Consider the following 16,255-nt stretch of genomic DNA (forward strand, 5'->3'; position numbering starts at 1 on the left):
CGCACGTTCCACCAAGTAAGAGCTAAGAAAATTACGGAAAGGTGCTCGCGTTCCACCTGGAATGTGGTCGCATACCACTTATGGTAAACGTACCACCGGTTGGGAAACACAGACTTACGCTATAAGAAAAAAAATGCCATGTCACCAAGCGCCCCCTTAATCGCCCATTCAGTCTCCAGCGCCCCCCGTACGATTGCAAACGCCCCCAGGGGGGCGCTGGCGCTCACTTTGGGAACCACTGAACTAGACTTTTAGGGAACATAATTGTAGATAGTAGACACACATTCAAGGATGCAAAATCATTTCCTGACATTTATAGTGGCTCCAATTCTGTTAAGCCAGGTATCTTCGGCTATATTCAATGTGTTGGTGGAAGGTTCTTCCACGAGCGTGACACCGTAGCACCGTTCTAGTGGTGGTTGTGCCGCAAACACGCATTTGGATGCCGATCCTTGTAGTGGTGTAGTAATGCCGTCCCGTCGTTCCTCTGCGAGTTGTCAAACTTGATCCATGTGGCATGGTGTCCCGACCAGCGTGTGGAAAAACAGTTTTTTGTTTGACCCACATATTGTTCTTTACACATGTTGTATGTAGCGTCATATATATCAAAGCTCTTGCAGGACAAATGTTGAGAACTTTTCACCCTTCCTGTCGGTGTTGGTAGATGTGTTACTGGATGGATCATGCTGTGTTGATGATGACCATGGTTTCCGCATAGGTGGCAATGCCCGCAGGGATAGGATCCAGGTACCACACATAGATTTGCCTGTGCAACTGCTACTTGCCTGTGGCGCAGCAGTTAAGAGGCCTGGAAATTGGGTCGCTAAAGTGATTTTCTTGATCTTGTTGTTGGGTCGCTTCGTGTCCTTATGGTGGCGCTGTTCTGTCCAGTTTCTTGCCTCTGAAATTAACTGTGAGATCAAGCGTTTTTGGGAACTAGTATACTGTAACTTTGGCATGCAAGCTGTCCAGGCTGTTATTGTAATCAACTTGAAGTTGATTGAGCCCTCTCAGACGGATGGGTTCAGAGAGTGAAATTGATTTAAAGGTAGCAGTTGGATGGCGTAAAGCTCCGTTCACAAACAATCTGTTACAGATGCTGGTAGACTTTGCGTGGCTTTTTGTGACGAACCCAAAGGGATGTGAATTTGTGGTGTTGTGCAGAACGTCTAGGAATTCCAGACCCTTGTCCGTTTCTCTCGTGTTTGACATGCGGAATGTCAGTTTCAACTGCAACCGCGCAAATTGGTTGGTCAGGGCAGTGATAATCCGTTTGGTGTGAGTCTTCCCGAAACAAATAAAAACAATATCGTCAATAAAACGTTTGACGATTTCCGCTTTACGTAGCACTTGGGCTATGCCAGAAATGACGTGATGCATTGCTATGCTGGCAATGGTGACCGAATGATTGCTATCCCTTGCTCGATATTTTAAAACCTGTCTTATACATTGAGTGACCACATTTTCGGCAGTAAAAATAGTGAGTGTAATCCTCCGCTTAATCAAACGCATTTTTGAGTGATGATCACACAAGAGAATGCTTGATATTTGGGTACAATGAAACCACATCTGCCGCAACAATAAATAACGGATTTGTCTCATAGTTGCTGTCGTATGCTAATAATGTTAACTTCTTCCCAATCGAGTAGGTTGGTAATATATTGGCAGAAAACTTATAGGCTTTAAAATGCATTGAAGAAATGCAGCGGGCCGCGTATAGTCGAGATGTTACCTGCAGTCGGCACAAGCCTAACAGGCATATCTTCAATCGATGTGTTAACCAATTGGATAACCTTCAGTTTAAGTGTCTTAAAAAGCGAGTATGCATAAGCATGTTCTTGACAAGTGAGGAATTTCGCAATCGGACCGGGTATGTGTTGAAATGTCCCGTTCACAAGTTTCATACCTGTTACGTGTCGAAACATAGCATCATCATTTATGGCACCAGCTTGATGAAAGTCCGTCACAAAATTTTCGAACCTGGCCTTAATATATTGCGGGTAAGGTTTTATGGATTCATTGTTCAAGTCCAATTGCTTCATTTGGCATGTTGTAGGATGCCTCGTTGAGAATGACCAGTTACCCATCTTTGTCAAATTTACATATTATACTATGTTATTGTGTTTCACCAACCGTAAAATCTTACGTAGCCTAGACTGTATCTAAGGGAATGAGAGAGATTGTTTTGTTAGGTGAACATTTGCTGCCCTTGTGGTTGTATATTGCGTAGCTTGGCAAATACCGATTCTGTGTATGTCTTGGTCTTTTTATCCGGAAGGTCAGCACTAGGACGCGAAAAATTTAAAATTGCAAATTCCCGAAAAATTGTAAATTGTCTCATCATCTTCCTTCCCAGCAAACATATAATCCCGTTTCACCCTTCTGACATGCTTTATCGCCTGCAACCATTCAACATACTCTAACGATGGGTCCAACGAGGTTTCGGTAAAAAATTCAAACCGTGTACCAGCATTAGTTTGTCTTTGGGCGTCAAAAATACATCTGACTTATTAAGAACCGAAGATTCCGCGAGTTGAAGTTTGTCTCGGCGTATAGAGATAAACTACACGAGAGAAACGGACAAGGGTCTAGAATTCCTACACGTACTGCACAACACCACAAATTCACATCCCTTTGGGTTCGTCACAAAAAGCCACGCAAAGTCTACCAGCATCTGTAACAGATTGTTTGTGAATGGAGCTTTACGCCATCCAACTGCTACCTTTAAATCAATTTCACTCTCTGAACCCATCCGTCTGAGAGGGCTCAATCAACTTCAAGTTGATTACAATAACAGCCTGGACAGCTTGCATGCCAAAGTTACAGTATACTAGTTCCCAAAAACGCTTGATCTCACAGTTAATTTCAGAGGCAAGAAACTGGACAGAACAGCGCCACCATAATGACACGAAGCGACCCAACAACAAGATCAAGAAAATCACTTGAGGGACCCAATTTCCAGGCCTCTTAACTGCTGCGCCACAGGCAAGTAGCAGTTGCACAGGCAAATCTATGTGTGGTACCTGGATCCTATCCCTGCGGGCATTGCCACCTATGCGGAAACCATGGTCATCATCAACACAGCATGATCCATCCAGTAACACATCTACCAACACCGACAGGAAGGGTGAAAAGTTCTCAACATTTGTCCTGCAAGAGCTTTGATATATATGACGCTACATACAACATATGTAAAGAACAATATGTGGGTCAAACAAAAAACTGTTTTTCCACACGCTGGTCGGGACACCATGCCACATGGATCAAGTTTGACAACTCGCAGAGGAACGACGGGACGGCACTACTACACCACTACAAGGATCGGCATCCAAATGCGTGTTTGCGGCACAACCACCACTAGAACGGTGCTACGGTGTCACGCTCGTGGAAGAACCACGCACCAACACATTGAATATAGCCGAGGATATGTGGCTTAACAGAAGTAGAGCCACAATAAATATAAAGGAAATGATTTTGCCCCGTTGCAAATGAGTGTCCGTTACGTTTTATTCACGCAAGATTTCTGTTACGTCAAAGTGATCTTATATTTTACTAGCGTGTTTTTATATATTACTGTACATGTCCTGGTGGTTAGTTGTGAGAAGGGTTATATTGCACACAGAGCTTTCTAAAGACAGAAATGAATTTTAGTAGATATAATTTTACTCTTTTGACGTTGTTTTTACACACACTGAAGATGCTTTATAGCCAAAGCTAATAGATTTTTACCCTGAAAACATATTTTCGCAAAGGACTGTACAAATAATTTTACTGGAACCTTTGGATTCGTGTCGAAAAACAACTGTTTCAACAGACGAACTTGGATGTCTCGATAACCCGGCCCTTCATTTAAACGTGCCATTTGGCTTTTTTTCGTGAGCCGACAAGCTCCAAATGCTTTATTTTTTTGAAGGATTTTAAAATGTAATGCTGTCATACACCAAACTGGTGAGAGTTTGCAACTTTTCACAAACGCAGTTTATTGTCACGCATCACTTTCTAAGAATTAATTATCAAAAAACAGCTTTTTTCAGCTTGATACAGGTGTTACTTAAATGAGCTTGTCAAGCATATGTGGAAATAAATTCAAGAGAGACACAATTAGAAGCAGGGATCACATGCACCTATACACGAATAACATGGCAGTGATAGTGGTATTTGCCAAGAATATTTCACAATATTCACTTACCATTTAAACAAGACAACAATATTTATCATTGAAAGAAATATGAAGAGGGCATATTTTTAGAACCAAATAACATTTGTGTTGTGCATAATCATCATAACAAGTGATCATACGTCCTGAAAATTACCACAAGTCTTCATGCAGTTTCCTTATGGCGTGTTGTTGTTGATCTGCTGGATATCAGTTTTTCTAGCATGGTACGAGAGTAGCGCAACCGGTGTGCTAATTCCCGACAACATCCATGCTTTTCAAGTTGACTCATTCGAAAAGTGCGGAATTTTTTGTTCATGTCAATATAAGTTACTGCACCCATCAAAGGACACAAAATAACTTTGGTATGGTCCTGAAATTTTTTACATTTTTAAACAGAATACAGCCTATGTAAGTAACTACATGCGCCAGTAATTTCCTAGGTCTACTAACAAAGGTAATTTGAGAAAAAAAGTTTAACATTTAATTCAAAGAAGAACATTAAACAAAAACACTAAGAACATAAAACAAAACCTATATAAACTGAAACTAATTCAAGGGCATCCAATAAAATATAATATATTAATCTTACATTAAAAAAGTTGATTTGCAGTGTTCCATTGCTTAAATGCAGTATGATTGCACTTCTGGTTCTAAACCAAGTTCTTAGGAAAGGCAATCTTGAAAATTGATCACCTTCCTTGGGAGCCATCCCCGCACCAGCCTGTTTTTAAATGTCCAATATATTGTCAAATGCACTGCAATAACCAATGGAATCAACTATTTAAAATTTTTGTACCTTTAAAAGATGCTCAGACATGTAGTTTCTGAAGTATTTCAACAGTGTAACCTTTTTCATCAAAGTTTCTGGGTATGCTCTCAATGTATGGTATGTTTCTACCATATCTTTATCAATGTATTCAATCTGTTCATTGTTGTTGTACAACAGAAGTCGAGTGCAGTCATTGAAAAGGACACCATTGCTGTTATCACATAGCTGGTAACCTGAACATATTACAAATGAAAACTATTATTTCGCAAAAAAAACATACAGTTTTTTCCTTAAGGTTCACAGGCTTCGCAGCCAAGGCATTGCAGCCAAGCTGGATCAGCCCTTGATGCTATGCGAAAGCGTGGTATACGCCAAATGAACACATTAAATCCATATTTTTCATACCTAATCCATATTTGTCAGTGTAGTCAACCCACTTGCTTATCCACAAAACAGGGTGAGCTGCTGGATCCTCAGCCTCATCTGTATTTGGATATATAAGTAAGTATTTCATGTCCAAAAAAGCAGCATGTCAGACCAGGTAACAACACAACGTACCCATTTCAATTACTCTTCTTTGGGACGGATTAGTATCAAGAAGTGCAGTTAGTTGCTGAAGTAGTTCACCCATGTGAAAATCTGCTGATTCATTGCTTCGAATTTCATTCTGTGCTGTTGGCTCACATTTAAGAGGCAAGGCATTAGAAGTTGCACTTGGGGCTCCTTAAAACGGAAGAATATTTGAGTCCTATATCATACATAAATACATTAAATAACATTACCATTATTAATCTCATGCAGTGGTTTTCTTTGGGCAACATGTAGAAGTTCTGGTGCAAATCTTGGTGCCATAGTCAAGCATGTGGTTGGCAGTCTTGGAGGTAGGTATCCACTGGTGAAGAAATCATCAAGAAGTAAAGAATGAGCAGCTGGTCGAGATTGGGGGTCGTTTTTCAACATTCTGAAAGTGGGTGTTACATTTTAATTTAAATAAATTTACAGTAAAGAAGACAAAGTTTTTCCAAGGTGATTAAAATAACTTTTTAAATAATGAACTTTTCAATCAACCAAATGCTTTTTACAAGTATTCTTGATTTAATTTTTAAATTGTTATAGTTGTGCTAGGCCTATGTTATCACATACTTCATGATCAAATTTTTAGCAGGTGTTGAAACATGGCTTGGAATTCTGTATTCATTCTTTTTAATTCTCGAATATGTTTCTTTGAGAGATGTAGTTTCAAAAGGTGGCTTTCCGCATAACAATGTGTACCTAAAAACAAAACAGATTTTTTACAGCTGCCAGTGCCAAAAAGCTTAATTATTTATATCTTACATAATACATCCCAAAGACCAAATATCAACTTCATAGCTATGTCCTTTCTTTCCAAGAACTTCAGGAGCAATGTAATTTGGTGTTCCACAAAGTGTTTTCTTTCTTTCGCCATCATAACCAACACGTGTGGCCAAGCCCAAATCTCCAATTTTAACTTCCATCTCATCAGTTAAAAAGAGGTTTCCAAGCTGTATTGACAAACAAGTATAAAACACTGTAAGTTCTTATATATTTTAAATTATAACTTATTACAAATATAAATTTTTACTGACACTGCCAGGCATATTTTATTGCTAAATACTGCTCTTCTGGGAAACTTTTATTTTTATCGACTATTATTTAGTGCAGGTGTGTTTTCCCTTTCTTGTCATTTTTTCACTTCTTCTTTTCTATTTCTTTTTGTTTGTTTATGTTGTCTACATTGCTTGATTTACATTTCATACTTCCTGATGAAGGCGCTGCATAACAGCCGTAACGTCAATAAAAATAAAGTTTGCCAGAAGAGCAGTATTTAGCAATTATTACAAATATATTTATAGTGCAGCACAATTTCACATATTTCTACCATACACAAACTTTGATATCAGAATTTATGAAAGCTTCAGAATATTGAGTAAACATCATGGACTGGCCATTTTTCCAAAGTTACCTTCAAATCTCTGTGAATAATTTTGTTGTTGTGCAAGTATTGCACCCCTGTTATAATTTGTCGCATGTAATATCGAGTCTCTGGCTCTGTTACAGCCTTCCTTCTTTTGTGTAACTCCATTAATGACTGTAACGTAACATGTAGGAGTTAGGTTTAATTCAGATAAATAATTTAAGTTGACTAAAAAGTCATTTACCCGTCGTCTACATAGTTCCAGCACAACATACACAAAATCCTTATCTTCAAAAAACCCATGAAAACCAACAACATTCTCATTACAAAGGCTGCGATGAAGGCTAATTTCTTGTGACATCTTGTCTTTTTGATGAGGTTTAATTAGAAGTGACTGAAACAAACAACGTTTAATGTGGTGACATTCAAAAGGCAAAGTTAATGTAATAACGTCTCCATATTTTATTATATTAACACAAGCCTTACCTTAGGAACAATCTTTCCAGCAAAAATTTGTTTGGTATCAAGATCAGTAATTTCATAGCATTTGGCAAATCCTCCCTTTCCCAAAAATCGACCTTTTTGATACCTTTTCCCTGAATCACTGTCATGCAGAATATCAGGGATATCTTTTGCAGGAATATCTTTTCGGGACATTTTGTAATTTCAGGTAAGTCCTACTGTACCTGAAACCTATATCTGACACAATGAACTCAGCTTTATAATAAAATATTGACAAACGAAAGCTAAATTTTATTATTATTATTACGTATATATCGTAAATTAACCGCGTTGTTACCAATAACAAAAAAGTGTCTCTTACAGAGAGAACATTACACCAGGACGATTCTGTGAATATGTACACAGATAACAAACAATGTAACTAACTTTTATACGCACATCAGTGCAGAGCTACATAAAATATACACGCTCTTCAAGCCACAACGAATTTTCAAAACACATCACAACCATTGTTCAAGCGCGTCTCTTGAGTCTTAACTGTTATACTGGTGATTTAAATGTCTTTTTGAAACTCGCCCGGCTCTGAAAATGATTGCTGATTGGCCAGTTTTGTATGACGTCATACAGGAGTCAAAGGCAAAAATATTGTTTCTGTGATGTGCAGTAACAATTTTTCAAAAGGGATCCTAATGAATTTAAATATGTTTGTTGCAACTTTTTAGAAAGACACAACTGAACATCAAACTTAGCTTGAATCATAAAAAAATTAAATAAAACAAAAATAAAATAAATTTTACGAATGAAATAAAACCATCGCGACGCCAGTCGGACAAACAAACCCTTTTTGTAGGCAACGCAACTTTCTCACGGTCAAATAAATTTTATCTTTCACTCTGACTCATATTGGCGGGCGCAATATTTTACTTTTTTTTATTTTTTTTTTCAAATTAGGTATTTCGCCCAAATCATTATAACGCTTGGTCCCCTATTGACCAAGAAAATGCTTCCTTGTCGACCATAGTTGGGCCCAAAGCTGTTGTATAATTGGATGGTTGAATATTTTTGTTGGGCCCAACACGGCTTCTTGTTTTTCCTGGACCTTTAATTGCCTAAAGCCTATTTAGTTTAGTGCAGCGGACGAAGTTTTAACTGTAACTAGGCTATGTAGCATTGCCCCTTTATTCTCTTCCACCTGTGTCGCTATTAGCCTATAGCCATGTTTTGTGATCTACTGTTGTGCATTTTACCTTTAGAATTAATTAGATTCTATTTCGCCATGATAAGATACTTCTATCACCACTGATAATCAACAAGCTATTCGCCGGCTTGGGATTTTGTACGATGAGCCAGAAAATAAACTGTTTATTCGGATTAAATCGCTTATGGTCAGTGATTCCCGCATAGAGTCAGTTGAAAGAGAGATTCTGAGCGCCACGGAGGAAAAGCCAGAGCTTGTATTGAGGTAAATTAAAAGGGGTATAGACAATAAAAAGCATCGGTCTTCCTTCGTAAAACTATTTTCCCTCAGTTTGTTCGTTTCTTTCTTGATTTTTTTCGGTTTCTAAACTTCATATTCTTTCGAATAGCGGTAGAGAGATGCCCTACGTGTATGTAAAGGCTGCCTGGCAAAGTTATCTTGACCATAATATGCCCGGTAAAACCGCTGAACTTCCGTAGCCTAGTTGGTAGAGCGATTGGCCTGGTAAAAGGCCAAGCTGCGAATGCATGAAAGATTACTGCGTTCTTCCGAACTCTCCATGATTTCAAAACAACTCCACAAAGCAAAAATACCTTATCGCGGTACGAAGTATGATTTTGCCAATTAGTTGTTCATGCTTCGCTTTTCATTTTGAAAATTGAAAAATGTAAACGCTTAATTTTTGCATCAAGGTTGAAGATTCTACACAATTTGTCTTGATCTTTAGGACAAAACGAAGTTTGGATATTTGTGTTAAATTCATGCTTTTTTTTTATAAAACCAGTATTTTTGAGATGTTTGAATTGCTGCGTATATTGCAGTGATTCCCAACCTTTCAACAAAGGGTTTTACACTAACACCTGCATTTTTTAGAAAAGGGGTGGGGACACAAAAAGCAATATGTAACGTCCCGTGCAGCAAATGTCCTCCCAGTTAGACTGGCTGCGATCCTACGACGGCCGCATGGACTCGATGACCTCTTAAGGTGCCATTTTTTTCTTATGTGTATCTGCGTCGTTGTTTTTTGCGCAAAATACAAATGATTAGATTTTAGGTGAGTAAATACTTCGTCTGTTTAAACATATTTGCCAACCTATCTTTTCCGGCGTACAACATTTGATGTTTATGATCCATATTTTACAATTATTGACATGAAACAAACAAGCACCAGCACGACAAAGGCTTGTAAAACCAAACTGAACAAAGGGACAAATATATGTACAATGTGTGGCACTACAGATTGTATGCTTGATTCTTCCGCAAAAGCACCACCAATTTGACAAGCATTCTCCAAGTTCATATTAAACCTTTCTGCACCAACCAAGGCTTGTTAGATTAAAAATACATATGCCAAAGTTTTAAGATTGGCAATAGCATAAAAAACACCATACAGTCACATAAAAATAACAAACTTTTTATGTTGCATTTTCATTAACTTTGAGATTTGCTTTATCAAAAAATGCATGCCTTACATAACAGAAATAGGATATACGATTGTCAGTATTCACTGATAGGAACTCTTTTATAGCATTGAATTTATGCTGATCTTTGCACTGCTGTCACCTTTATTCACTCTTTTGTTTTTAACTGGTCGTTATCAAATTGACCTGCAACAAATGCACCAACATAAATCCATAAAGGTATTGATGTAACCAATCACAAACACTTCATAATTTGACAGAAAAATATTGAAAATAAGTGGAGTTTTGAAGGAAATTTTGTTATCCACCCTCCTACTTATTCTCTAGTTTTTTAAATTTTTTTTCATCATCATGTTAAGCTACCCACAAAACTAACTGCCTCTATTTAGGGTGCTCGGGTTACCCTTACATGGCCGATCCCTAAAGACCTTGTGTGGGAAGTGCAGGATATTGTCGCTACCTTGTGCTTCATTGCAAGCCTACAGTTGTTTCAAGCACTACACATATAACTAACCAACACATAAGTCTGTACGAGTAAGGCTGATTGGCATGTTGTATTACGGCTCTTCTTGAAAACTATATTTTAGAAGTATAATTTTGCTTCGCATAAAAAAGACACAATGAAAGATTTTGTTGACAATGGAAATGAAATTTGTTTAAAGACCTTTCAAATCATGCTTTAGTTAGGTTATTAAATGCATAACTTTGTAGTTACCTTCAGTTCTTATTTTTTTTGCAGCGGTTACTTCACAATCGTTCACTTCCGCAATACGCTTCATTAATACCTGTTGGTTACCTGCAAAATAATATACTTAAATTTACCAGATAGCTGCAATGCCATTTACAAAATAAAATTACACAAAAATTAAAAGCAAATTACTCGGTTGGAACCTTCCTGTATATAACAATTTACTGGTCTCCATTTCACCACAAAAAAATCATACGTTTTCATGTTCTCACATCTTCTCATTTCAATTTAATTAAAGGCTTATTTTTTCATTCCTAGATACACACCTGCAACCATAAAAGGCAATCCAGAATTTACTATGGGATTTGCCCCGGCAACAAAAGTACCAATGTTAATTGGAATTGCTTGAGGAATTTTCGTTCCAGATTGACCAGTTACCATAACAACATGTTGCTGGTGAAGAAGAGGGTGAGAAGTGTTGACAGAGGAAAGCGTAACAGGATTTATTGAGCTGCTGGCAGGAGCATGCATCACTACTGATAGTTTCTCTGCAGTTAATATAAAAAGAAAATTTAGTGCAGCTTTCCTCAACAATACAAACAGTGGTTTAGACTAATAATATCGGTCTTATTTCGACTGTTTTGGCTCTGTTTGTTTTCTTGATTTCAATCTTAGATTCTTATGAATCTTCATGATGTCAATAATAACCCATCCTTTTTTTTGAATTTTCTTCAACACATGTATCTAATTGCACATTTGTCACAACTTTTCAGTAACACATTTTTCTTTTTTTACCTGGTGTACTACTGAAGTCTGTTGGGTTTCCATTATTTTTCTCTTGGGAAGAGTGAGAATTAACTGATGCTTGTGAGACTGCAACAAAAGTAGTAAAATTCCAATTCGTGGCAGATAAATATCAGCCATATATACCTTGTTCAACTTTGTGTGACCACATGGATGTAGCCATCAAGTTACTATTTTGTGATGACGCTTCAAACGATGCAGTATGAACAATTGGTACAGGAATAACTCCTACATTAGGAACTGATGGAAAAGTATTTTTGTTCTGTTCATGTCCTATGGGTGAACCAGGTGCAGATTGAGCAAATCTGCAAAAAATGGGATAATCCATAGTTTGCATCTGATGTATGATTTACATAAATTTAAAAATTGCTTGTTAGTTTATCAAATTAAGCTTTCCTACTTGCTACATTACACTGATTTGTTTAATTAAAGAAATGTACAACTTAGTTCAAGCAGATTTTATGTGAGATTCTAAATGTTTTAAGTCGTTCTTGTTGCCTTCCTTTTCTAGTCATAACCGGTCTAACACTGTTGTTGTAAAATGGACATAATCAACACTGCAAAATGGATGTTACTGCACAGAGCCCAACTGGCCACAATAAGGTATTTTCAGTGACTCACAATAAATAAAAGAGTCAAAAGAAATGGGTAAAAACCTTACCGTGAAGGTACTTGAACAAATTTTACTTTTGAATCATCTTCACTAATTTTATGACTATTGCTAATACTATGTAGTGTAGATGGAATTCCATGGACAGTATTTATAGGTGAAAGTGGGTTTACAGGAATAGGGTGCTCTGGAGATACAGGAGCTGATCTACAACAATATAACATATAAATACGATACAATCTAAAAAGTCAGTATTACAAAATCAGCCATATACAGTGGCGGATCTAGGGGGGGGTGTTTAGGTGTCAGAACACCCCCCTCAGCATATTGGCACATTGTTTTGTGGGGTGTGAAAGTGCGATTAATTCTCCGTTACGCAGAAACGAACACTACGGTCAAGTGTTCGTCCTTGCTGTTTCTTTGTTTCTCGGTCGCCCGCGCTGCATTCACGCGGCGATGACTCTTATGAAACAATCGTTTGTTGTGCCGTTGGTTTTCGAAAGTTTTCGAAAGCACGGCCTTATAAGTTTATTCATTTCTGCTACAATTTTTATACAGAAGCCGCACTCTGTAAGAGTTGTAATTGTTTGACAAAATTGCACAAAAATAAATGTAGCTAAACGAGTATTTTCTATTTCGTCTGTATTTTTTTTTAAATATTTCGCAAATTATTTACTGCTAAAACATCGATGTGTATTTGGTGATGCAAGACCACGTACTAGACCTAGACCATTACAGATTTGTTCTTAGAGCGGAGGGTCGAAATTTTGTTGGGAATTTCCCAATTTTCTGCTGTAAACTAAGGCTAATTAATGGCACATTGCAAAATACGGCTTCCTGGCTTTCGCAATTGCGTAACACTCGATGCAAGTTTTTGTGGTAGTGCTTGCGGTAGTTTCATTACCACGACGTTGAAGGAAAGGTTTAAATATACGTGTTATCTAAAAGGAATTTAATGTGGGCTTAAGTTATCAAGAAAACATACAAATAAAAACTATGTTGCATGCGGTGGCCTTATATTCCTCTTTGCACCTATGCGAGCGCTAACAGTTGTTTTTAACATGCGTAATATTGGCAACGTGTTCAACAACTAAACTGGTTTCCACCGAGATTTGGACAAAAAATTACAGCATGGTAAATGTCTGAAAAAAAATTGTAACCGCATCTAACGGCTTCATTAATTAGGTACCGAAACCGAATACCCCCCTCATATTTTTTCTAGATCCGCCACTCGCCATATATAATTGTTACCTTGTAGAACAGCAATTATGTTATATTTCATTAGCACCAAAAACACCCAAGATCAAATTTCTGTTACCTTGTTATGGTGGAGACACTTGATGTTAAAGGTGCACAAAAGCAGGGAACTGTTCTTTGCCTTCTTTTTCTCCATGCTTGCTCTACTAATTTTCTTTCGGAAGCTGGATCCACTCTCCAAAATGAGCCTTTCCCTGACTCCTCCTGTGATCTTGGAACTTTTACAAAATATCGGTTCAACGACAAGTTGTGTCGGATGGAATTCTGCAAGACAATTTTAAGTGTATGAAAGTCTTAGCAGGTGGACTGACAGTTCACATAAACCTGCTGCAATTAGGTCTTTAATAATACCTGTCCATTGTGTGGGTTGTGTCTTTAATTTTGGTTAACATATAACCAAGATTACTCGAAAATTGAAAGAACATCAACTTTAGACAGTAATACAAAAAGAAGCACAAGATTTACTACCTGCCAACCCTTGTCTGCTGTACGATAATAAGGATAATGTTTGGTGATGTGCGCATAGATCCCACTTAAGGTCAGCTGTCTTTGTGTTGCAGATGATATCGCCTAAAAACCATAAATGTAAGGGCACAATTTCAACTAAAATTGGCAATTTTAACTATTGCAAACAGCAAAAAATTTAAGCTTTCTTTATTTTTAACACCACTTTTACACAGAATTTATACTGAAAACATTTTTTAAGTTTTTTTGTTGGTAAACCACCAACCCAATATGCTTCAGTGTTGAAAACAAAGATCAACAATGTGGAAAGAAATAACATTCATACTTGTATAATCAGCTGAGCATAAGAATACGGAGGTTTGGAATCTACTCCTTCACTATTACCATTGTCTTCAACAACCTGTGGTAATTGTAAAGAATTTGTGTAACTCGCAAATCATTTTTTTGGGGGGTAGCAATAATGTAAGAGTGGGTTTTTGAAAATATGTTAAAAATACCTAACTTTGATGAAACCTGAAACCAATGAGAGTTAGTTTGCTCTGTTTTCTAAAATGTTTTCTCTCCCCTTTGTAATATGAATAGTATATTTTCCAATTTCCAAACAGTTCTGTGACACACCTGCAAATCTCTCTCAGCACACAGTATGAGAAACAATGCACTAGCAAATGGTCAACCATGAAATTCAATGAATCAAGGCAATCATAAAAAAAATGCAAATGCATTTGTATGTAAGAATATTTGAACAACTTTAAATTACTTTTTCTTGGATTTTAGACACCCAGTGCCCTCTAATCTTTAATGTGGGATTAGCATAACACACATAATAATTAATAAATTACAAAATAAAAGAAAACTACCGATGCAATAGCAGAAGCAGCAGCATTTAAGTTTTCTGTGACTTGTTCATGATGATTTCCATAGTGCGAAGGCCGACTCCTTGGACTTGATGGACATGAATTGACAGCACTTAAAAAATTAAGTGATATTTTATGATTAAGAAACATAAACAAGACAGAATCGAAGTTTTTTGAATGCGAAGGACAGTATACCCAATATCATACAAATGCGAAAAATTGATATATTCTGCATATCAAACCAATCAAATTTTAGCACATGCCACATTAAAAATTACAAACTTTACTGTTAACATCATGTTGGATGAAAAGATTAACATTTAGTTAAGAAACGCTAATTACAAATAAGTATACCTGATTGTGCCAGTGGGTGATGGAGGTGCACTTAAAAAGCCCCGAGCTTCATATGAGGTTATGTGTTTTTCATGCCTGCCTACAACTGACAGTGAGGAGGGAATACCATCTTTAGCAGTAGCTTCATCACATACACGTGTTTTACCCAAATAATTTATATGTGGCTGAGCCAACAATGGCTTAGAGTGCACTTCACCTGTTGCCACGGCTTCTAATTCCTACAACGGAAATAGGTATGTATGTCTTTAGCTTTAAAAATGCAAGTTTGTTATGCATAAACAAATGTGCAAACCTTTCCTGTGTTGTATGGAGCAACCTCTGAAGGAAAAGGAGTAAAACTTAGTTTGATTGTTGTGCTTGGAAACCGTATCACACATCTGTGTAAAAAAAATCAGTCCATAAGATGTAGCCTACTAAAAAAGGAGAAAAAAAACAAAGTGGACACCTTTTTGAGTTATAATTTTGTTGCAAAATTTATTTTGTCCACATGTGCAAATATATATTTTAATAGTTTTTGTTGTTTGTGGTTGTATTAATAACGTGTATGATTGCGCAATGTTTTTCTGTGCGACCACGAGGCCATTTTAAGCTAGTTTGTTTACGTGAGTATCACGTGACACATTTGACCAATGACGCGAGATTATTCCGTTCCGGTTCGCTGGTTTAACTACGCCCGCATATCAACAACACGGCACTCACGTTTTATCCAAAGGCATAGGATGCGCGCCAAGTCGCTGAAACTGGCCATCAACAAACACGCCGTTTTTTCCTTGGCAATTAAGAAAAAACCTTCCCTTTTCAAAGCTTATTTGTAAATGTTTTCTTGACACGTACGATGAATGTCCGATATTTACGTCGACCTTTCCGTGTGAACTATTTCTTCCAATGATAACCTTGTCTTTCACGATTAAATATTCAAAGTTTGTCCCCGACAACTTTCCAATAACTTTGCCATCTGAGGTATCACTATTAAACTGACCACTTTCATAGGCTTGCGGAACTGAAGGAATCAACATTCCACTAGCTACTTCAGCAGTCATCTTGCAACAACACCAGCCAGCCACGTTGGGTTCTGATTGTGAACGAAAACAAGACAACTGTCGCCTCTAGTGGCACAACAATTTGTGGCGTCATTATGTTTTACAGATGGGGTAAAAAATACTGCATGTCTCTTAAAATATTTGAAGAGTTCATTTTAGGAAAAACTGGAAATATTTAAAAACGAAAAGAAACAAGAACTAGCCTACATTACGATATTTTCCAATGGAAAATGATAAA

The 16,255-nt window shown here is 37.3% G+C and overlaps 2 protein-coding genes and 1 pseudogene across 2 annotated transcripts; 1 reads left to right on the forward strand and 2 right to left on the reverse strand.

Moving 5' to 3' along the window:
• Positions 1-2,425: 2,425 nt before the first annotated feature.
• Positions 2,426-3,492, forward strand: LOC145895608 (uncharacterized; annotated as a pseudogene).
• Positions 3,493-3,992: 500 nt separating this feature from the next.
• On the reverse strand, positions 3,993-7,559 carry LOC145894072 (serine/threonine-protein kinase PLK1-like). The gene is made up of 11 exons (XM_082982513.1): positions 7,351-7,559; positions 7,109-7,258; positions 6,913-7,038; positions 6,264-6,451; positions 6,072-6,200; positions 5,711-5,889; positions 5,487-5,651; positions 5,334-5,411; positions 4,956-5,161; positions 4,749-4,880; positions 3,993-4,529 (listed from the first exon to the last, which is right to left on the reverse strand). The coding sequence occupies exons 1-11, from the start codon at positions 7,519-7,521 to the stop codon at positions 4,323-4,325; spliced, it is 1,731 nt and encodes a 576-aa protein (XP_082838639.1). The 5' UTR covers positions 7,522-7,559; the 3' UTR covers positions 3,993-4,322.
• Positions 7,560-9,628: 2,069 nt separating this feature from the next.
• On the reverse strand, positions 9,629-16,042 carry LOC145894224 (forkhead box protein K1-like). The gene is made up of 13 exons (XM_082982736.1): positions 15,677-16,042; positions 15,270-15,354; positions 14,978-15,195; positions 14,627-14,735; positions 14,095-14,169; positions 13,773-13,874; positions 13,366-13,568; positions 12,099-12,254; positions 11,564-11,742; positions 11,429-11,506; positions 10,960-11,181; positions 10,661-10,741; positions 9,629-10,131 (listed from the first exon to the last, which is right to left on the reverse strand). Exons 1-13 carry the CDS (start codon positions 16,015-16,017, stop codon positions 10,094-10,096), a joined length of 1,887 nt encoding a protein of 628 aa, XP_082838862.1. The 5' UTR covers positions 16,018-16,042; the 3' UTR covers positions 9,629-10,093.
• Between the last annotated feature and the right edge of the window lie 213 nt (positions 16,043-16,255).

Source organism: Ascidia mentula, chromosome 3 (genome assembly GCF_947561715.1).
Source record: "Ascidia mentula chromosome 3, kaAscMent1.1, whole genome shotgun sequence".
NCBI classification, from domain to species: Eukaryota; Metazoa; Chordata; class Ascidiacea; order Phlebobranchia; family Ascidiidae; genus Ascidia; species Ascidia mentula.

Bases quoted from the DNA above. Each gene is read 5' to 3' on its own strand.
- LOC145894072 (XM_082982513.1), bottom strand. From the start codon at position 7,521: ATGTCCCGAAAAGATATTCCTGCAAAAGATATCCCTGATATTCTGCAT. The intron at 5,890-6,071 runs GTATGTGATAAC...ACCCACTTTCAG, and splicing joins GCTAAAAATTTGATCATGAA to AATGTTGAAAAACGACCCCC. The intron at 4,530-4,748 runs GTAAGATTAATA...AAAAAATTTCAG, and splicing joins TGCAAATCAACTTTTTTAAT to GACCATACCAAAGTTATTTT.
- LOC145894224 (XM_082982736.1), bottom strand. From the start codon at position 16,017: ATGACTGCTGAAGTAGCTAGTGGAATGTTGATTCCTTCAGTTCCGCAA. The intron at 13,875-14,094 runs GTATGAATGTTA...TATGGTTTTTAG, and splicing joins ATGCTCAGCTGATTATACAA to GCGATATCATCTGCAACACA. The intron at 11,182-11,428 runs GTAAAAAAAGAA...TATTAACTGCAG, and splicing joins AGACTTCAGTAGTACACCAG to AGAAACTATCAGTAGTGATG.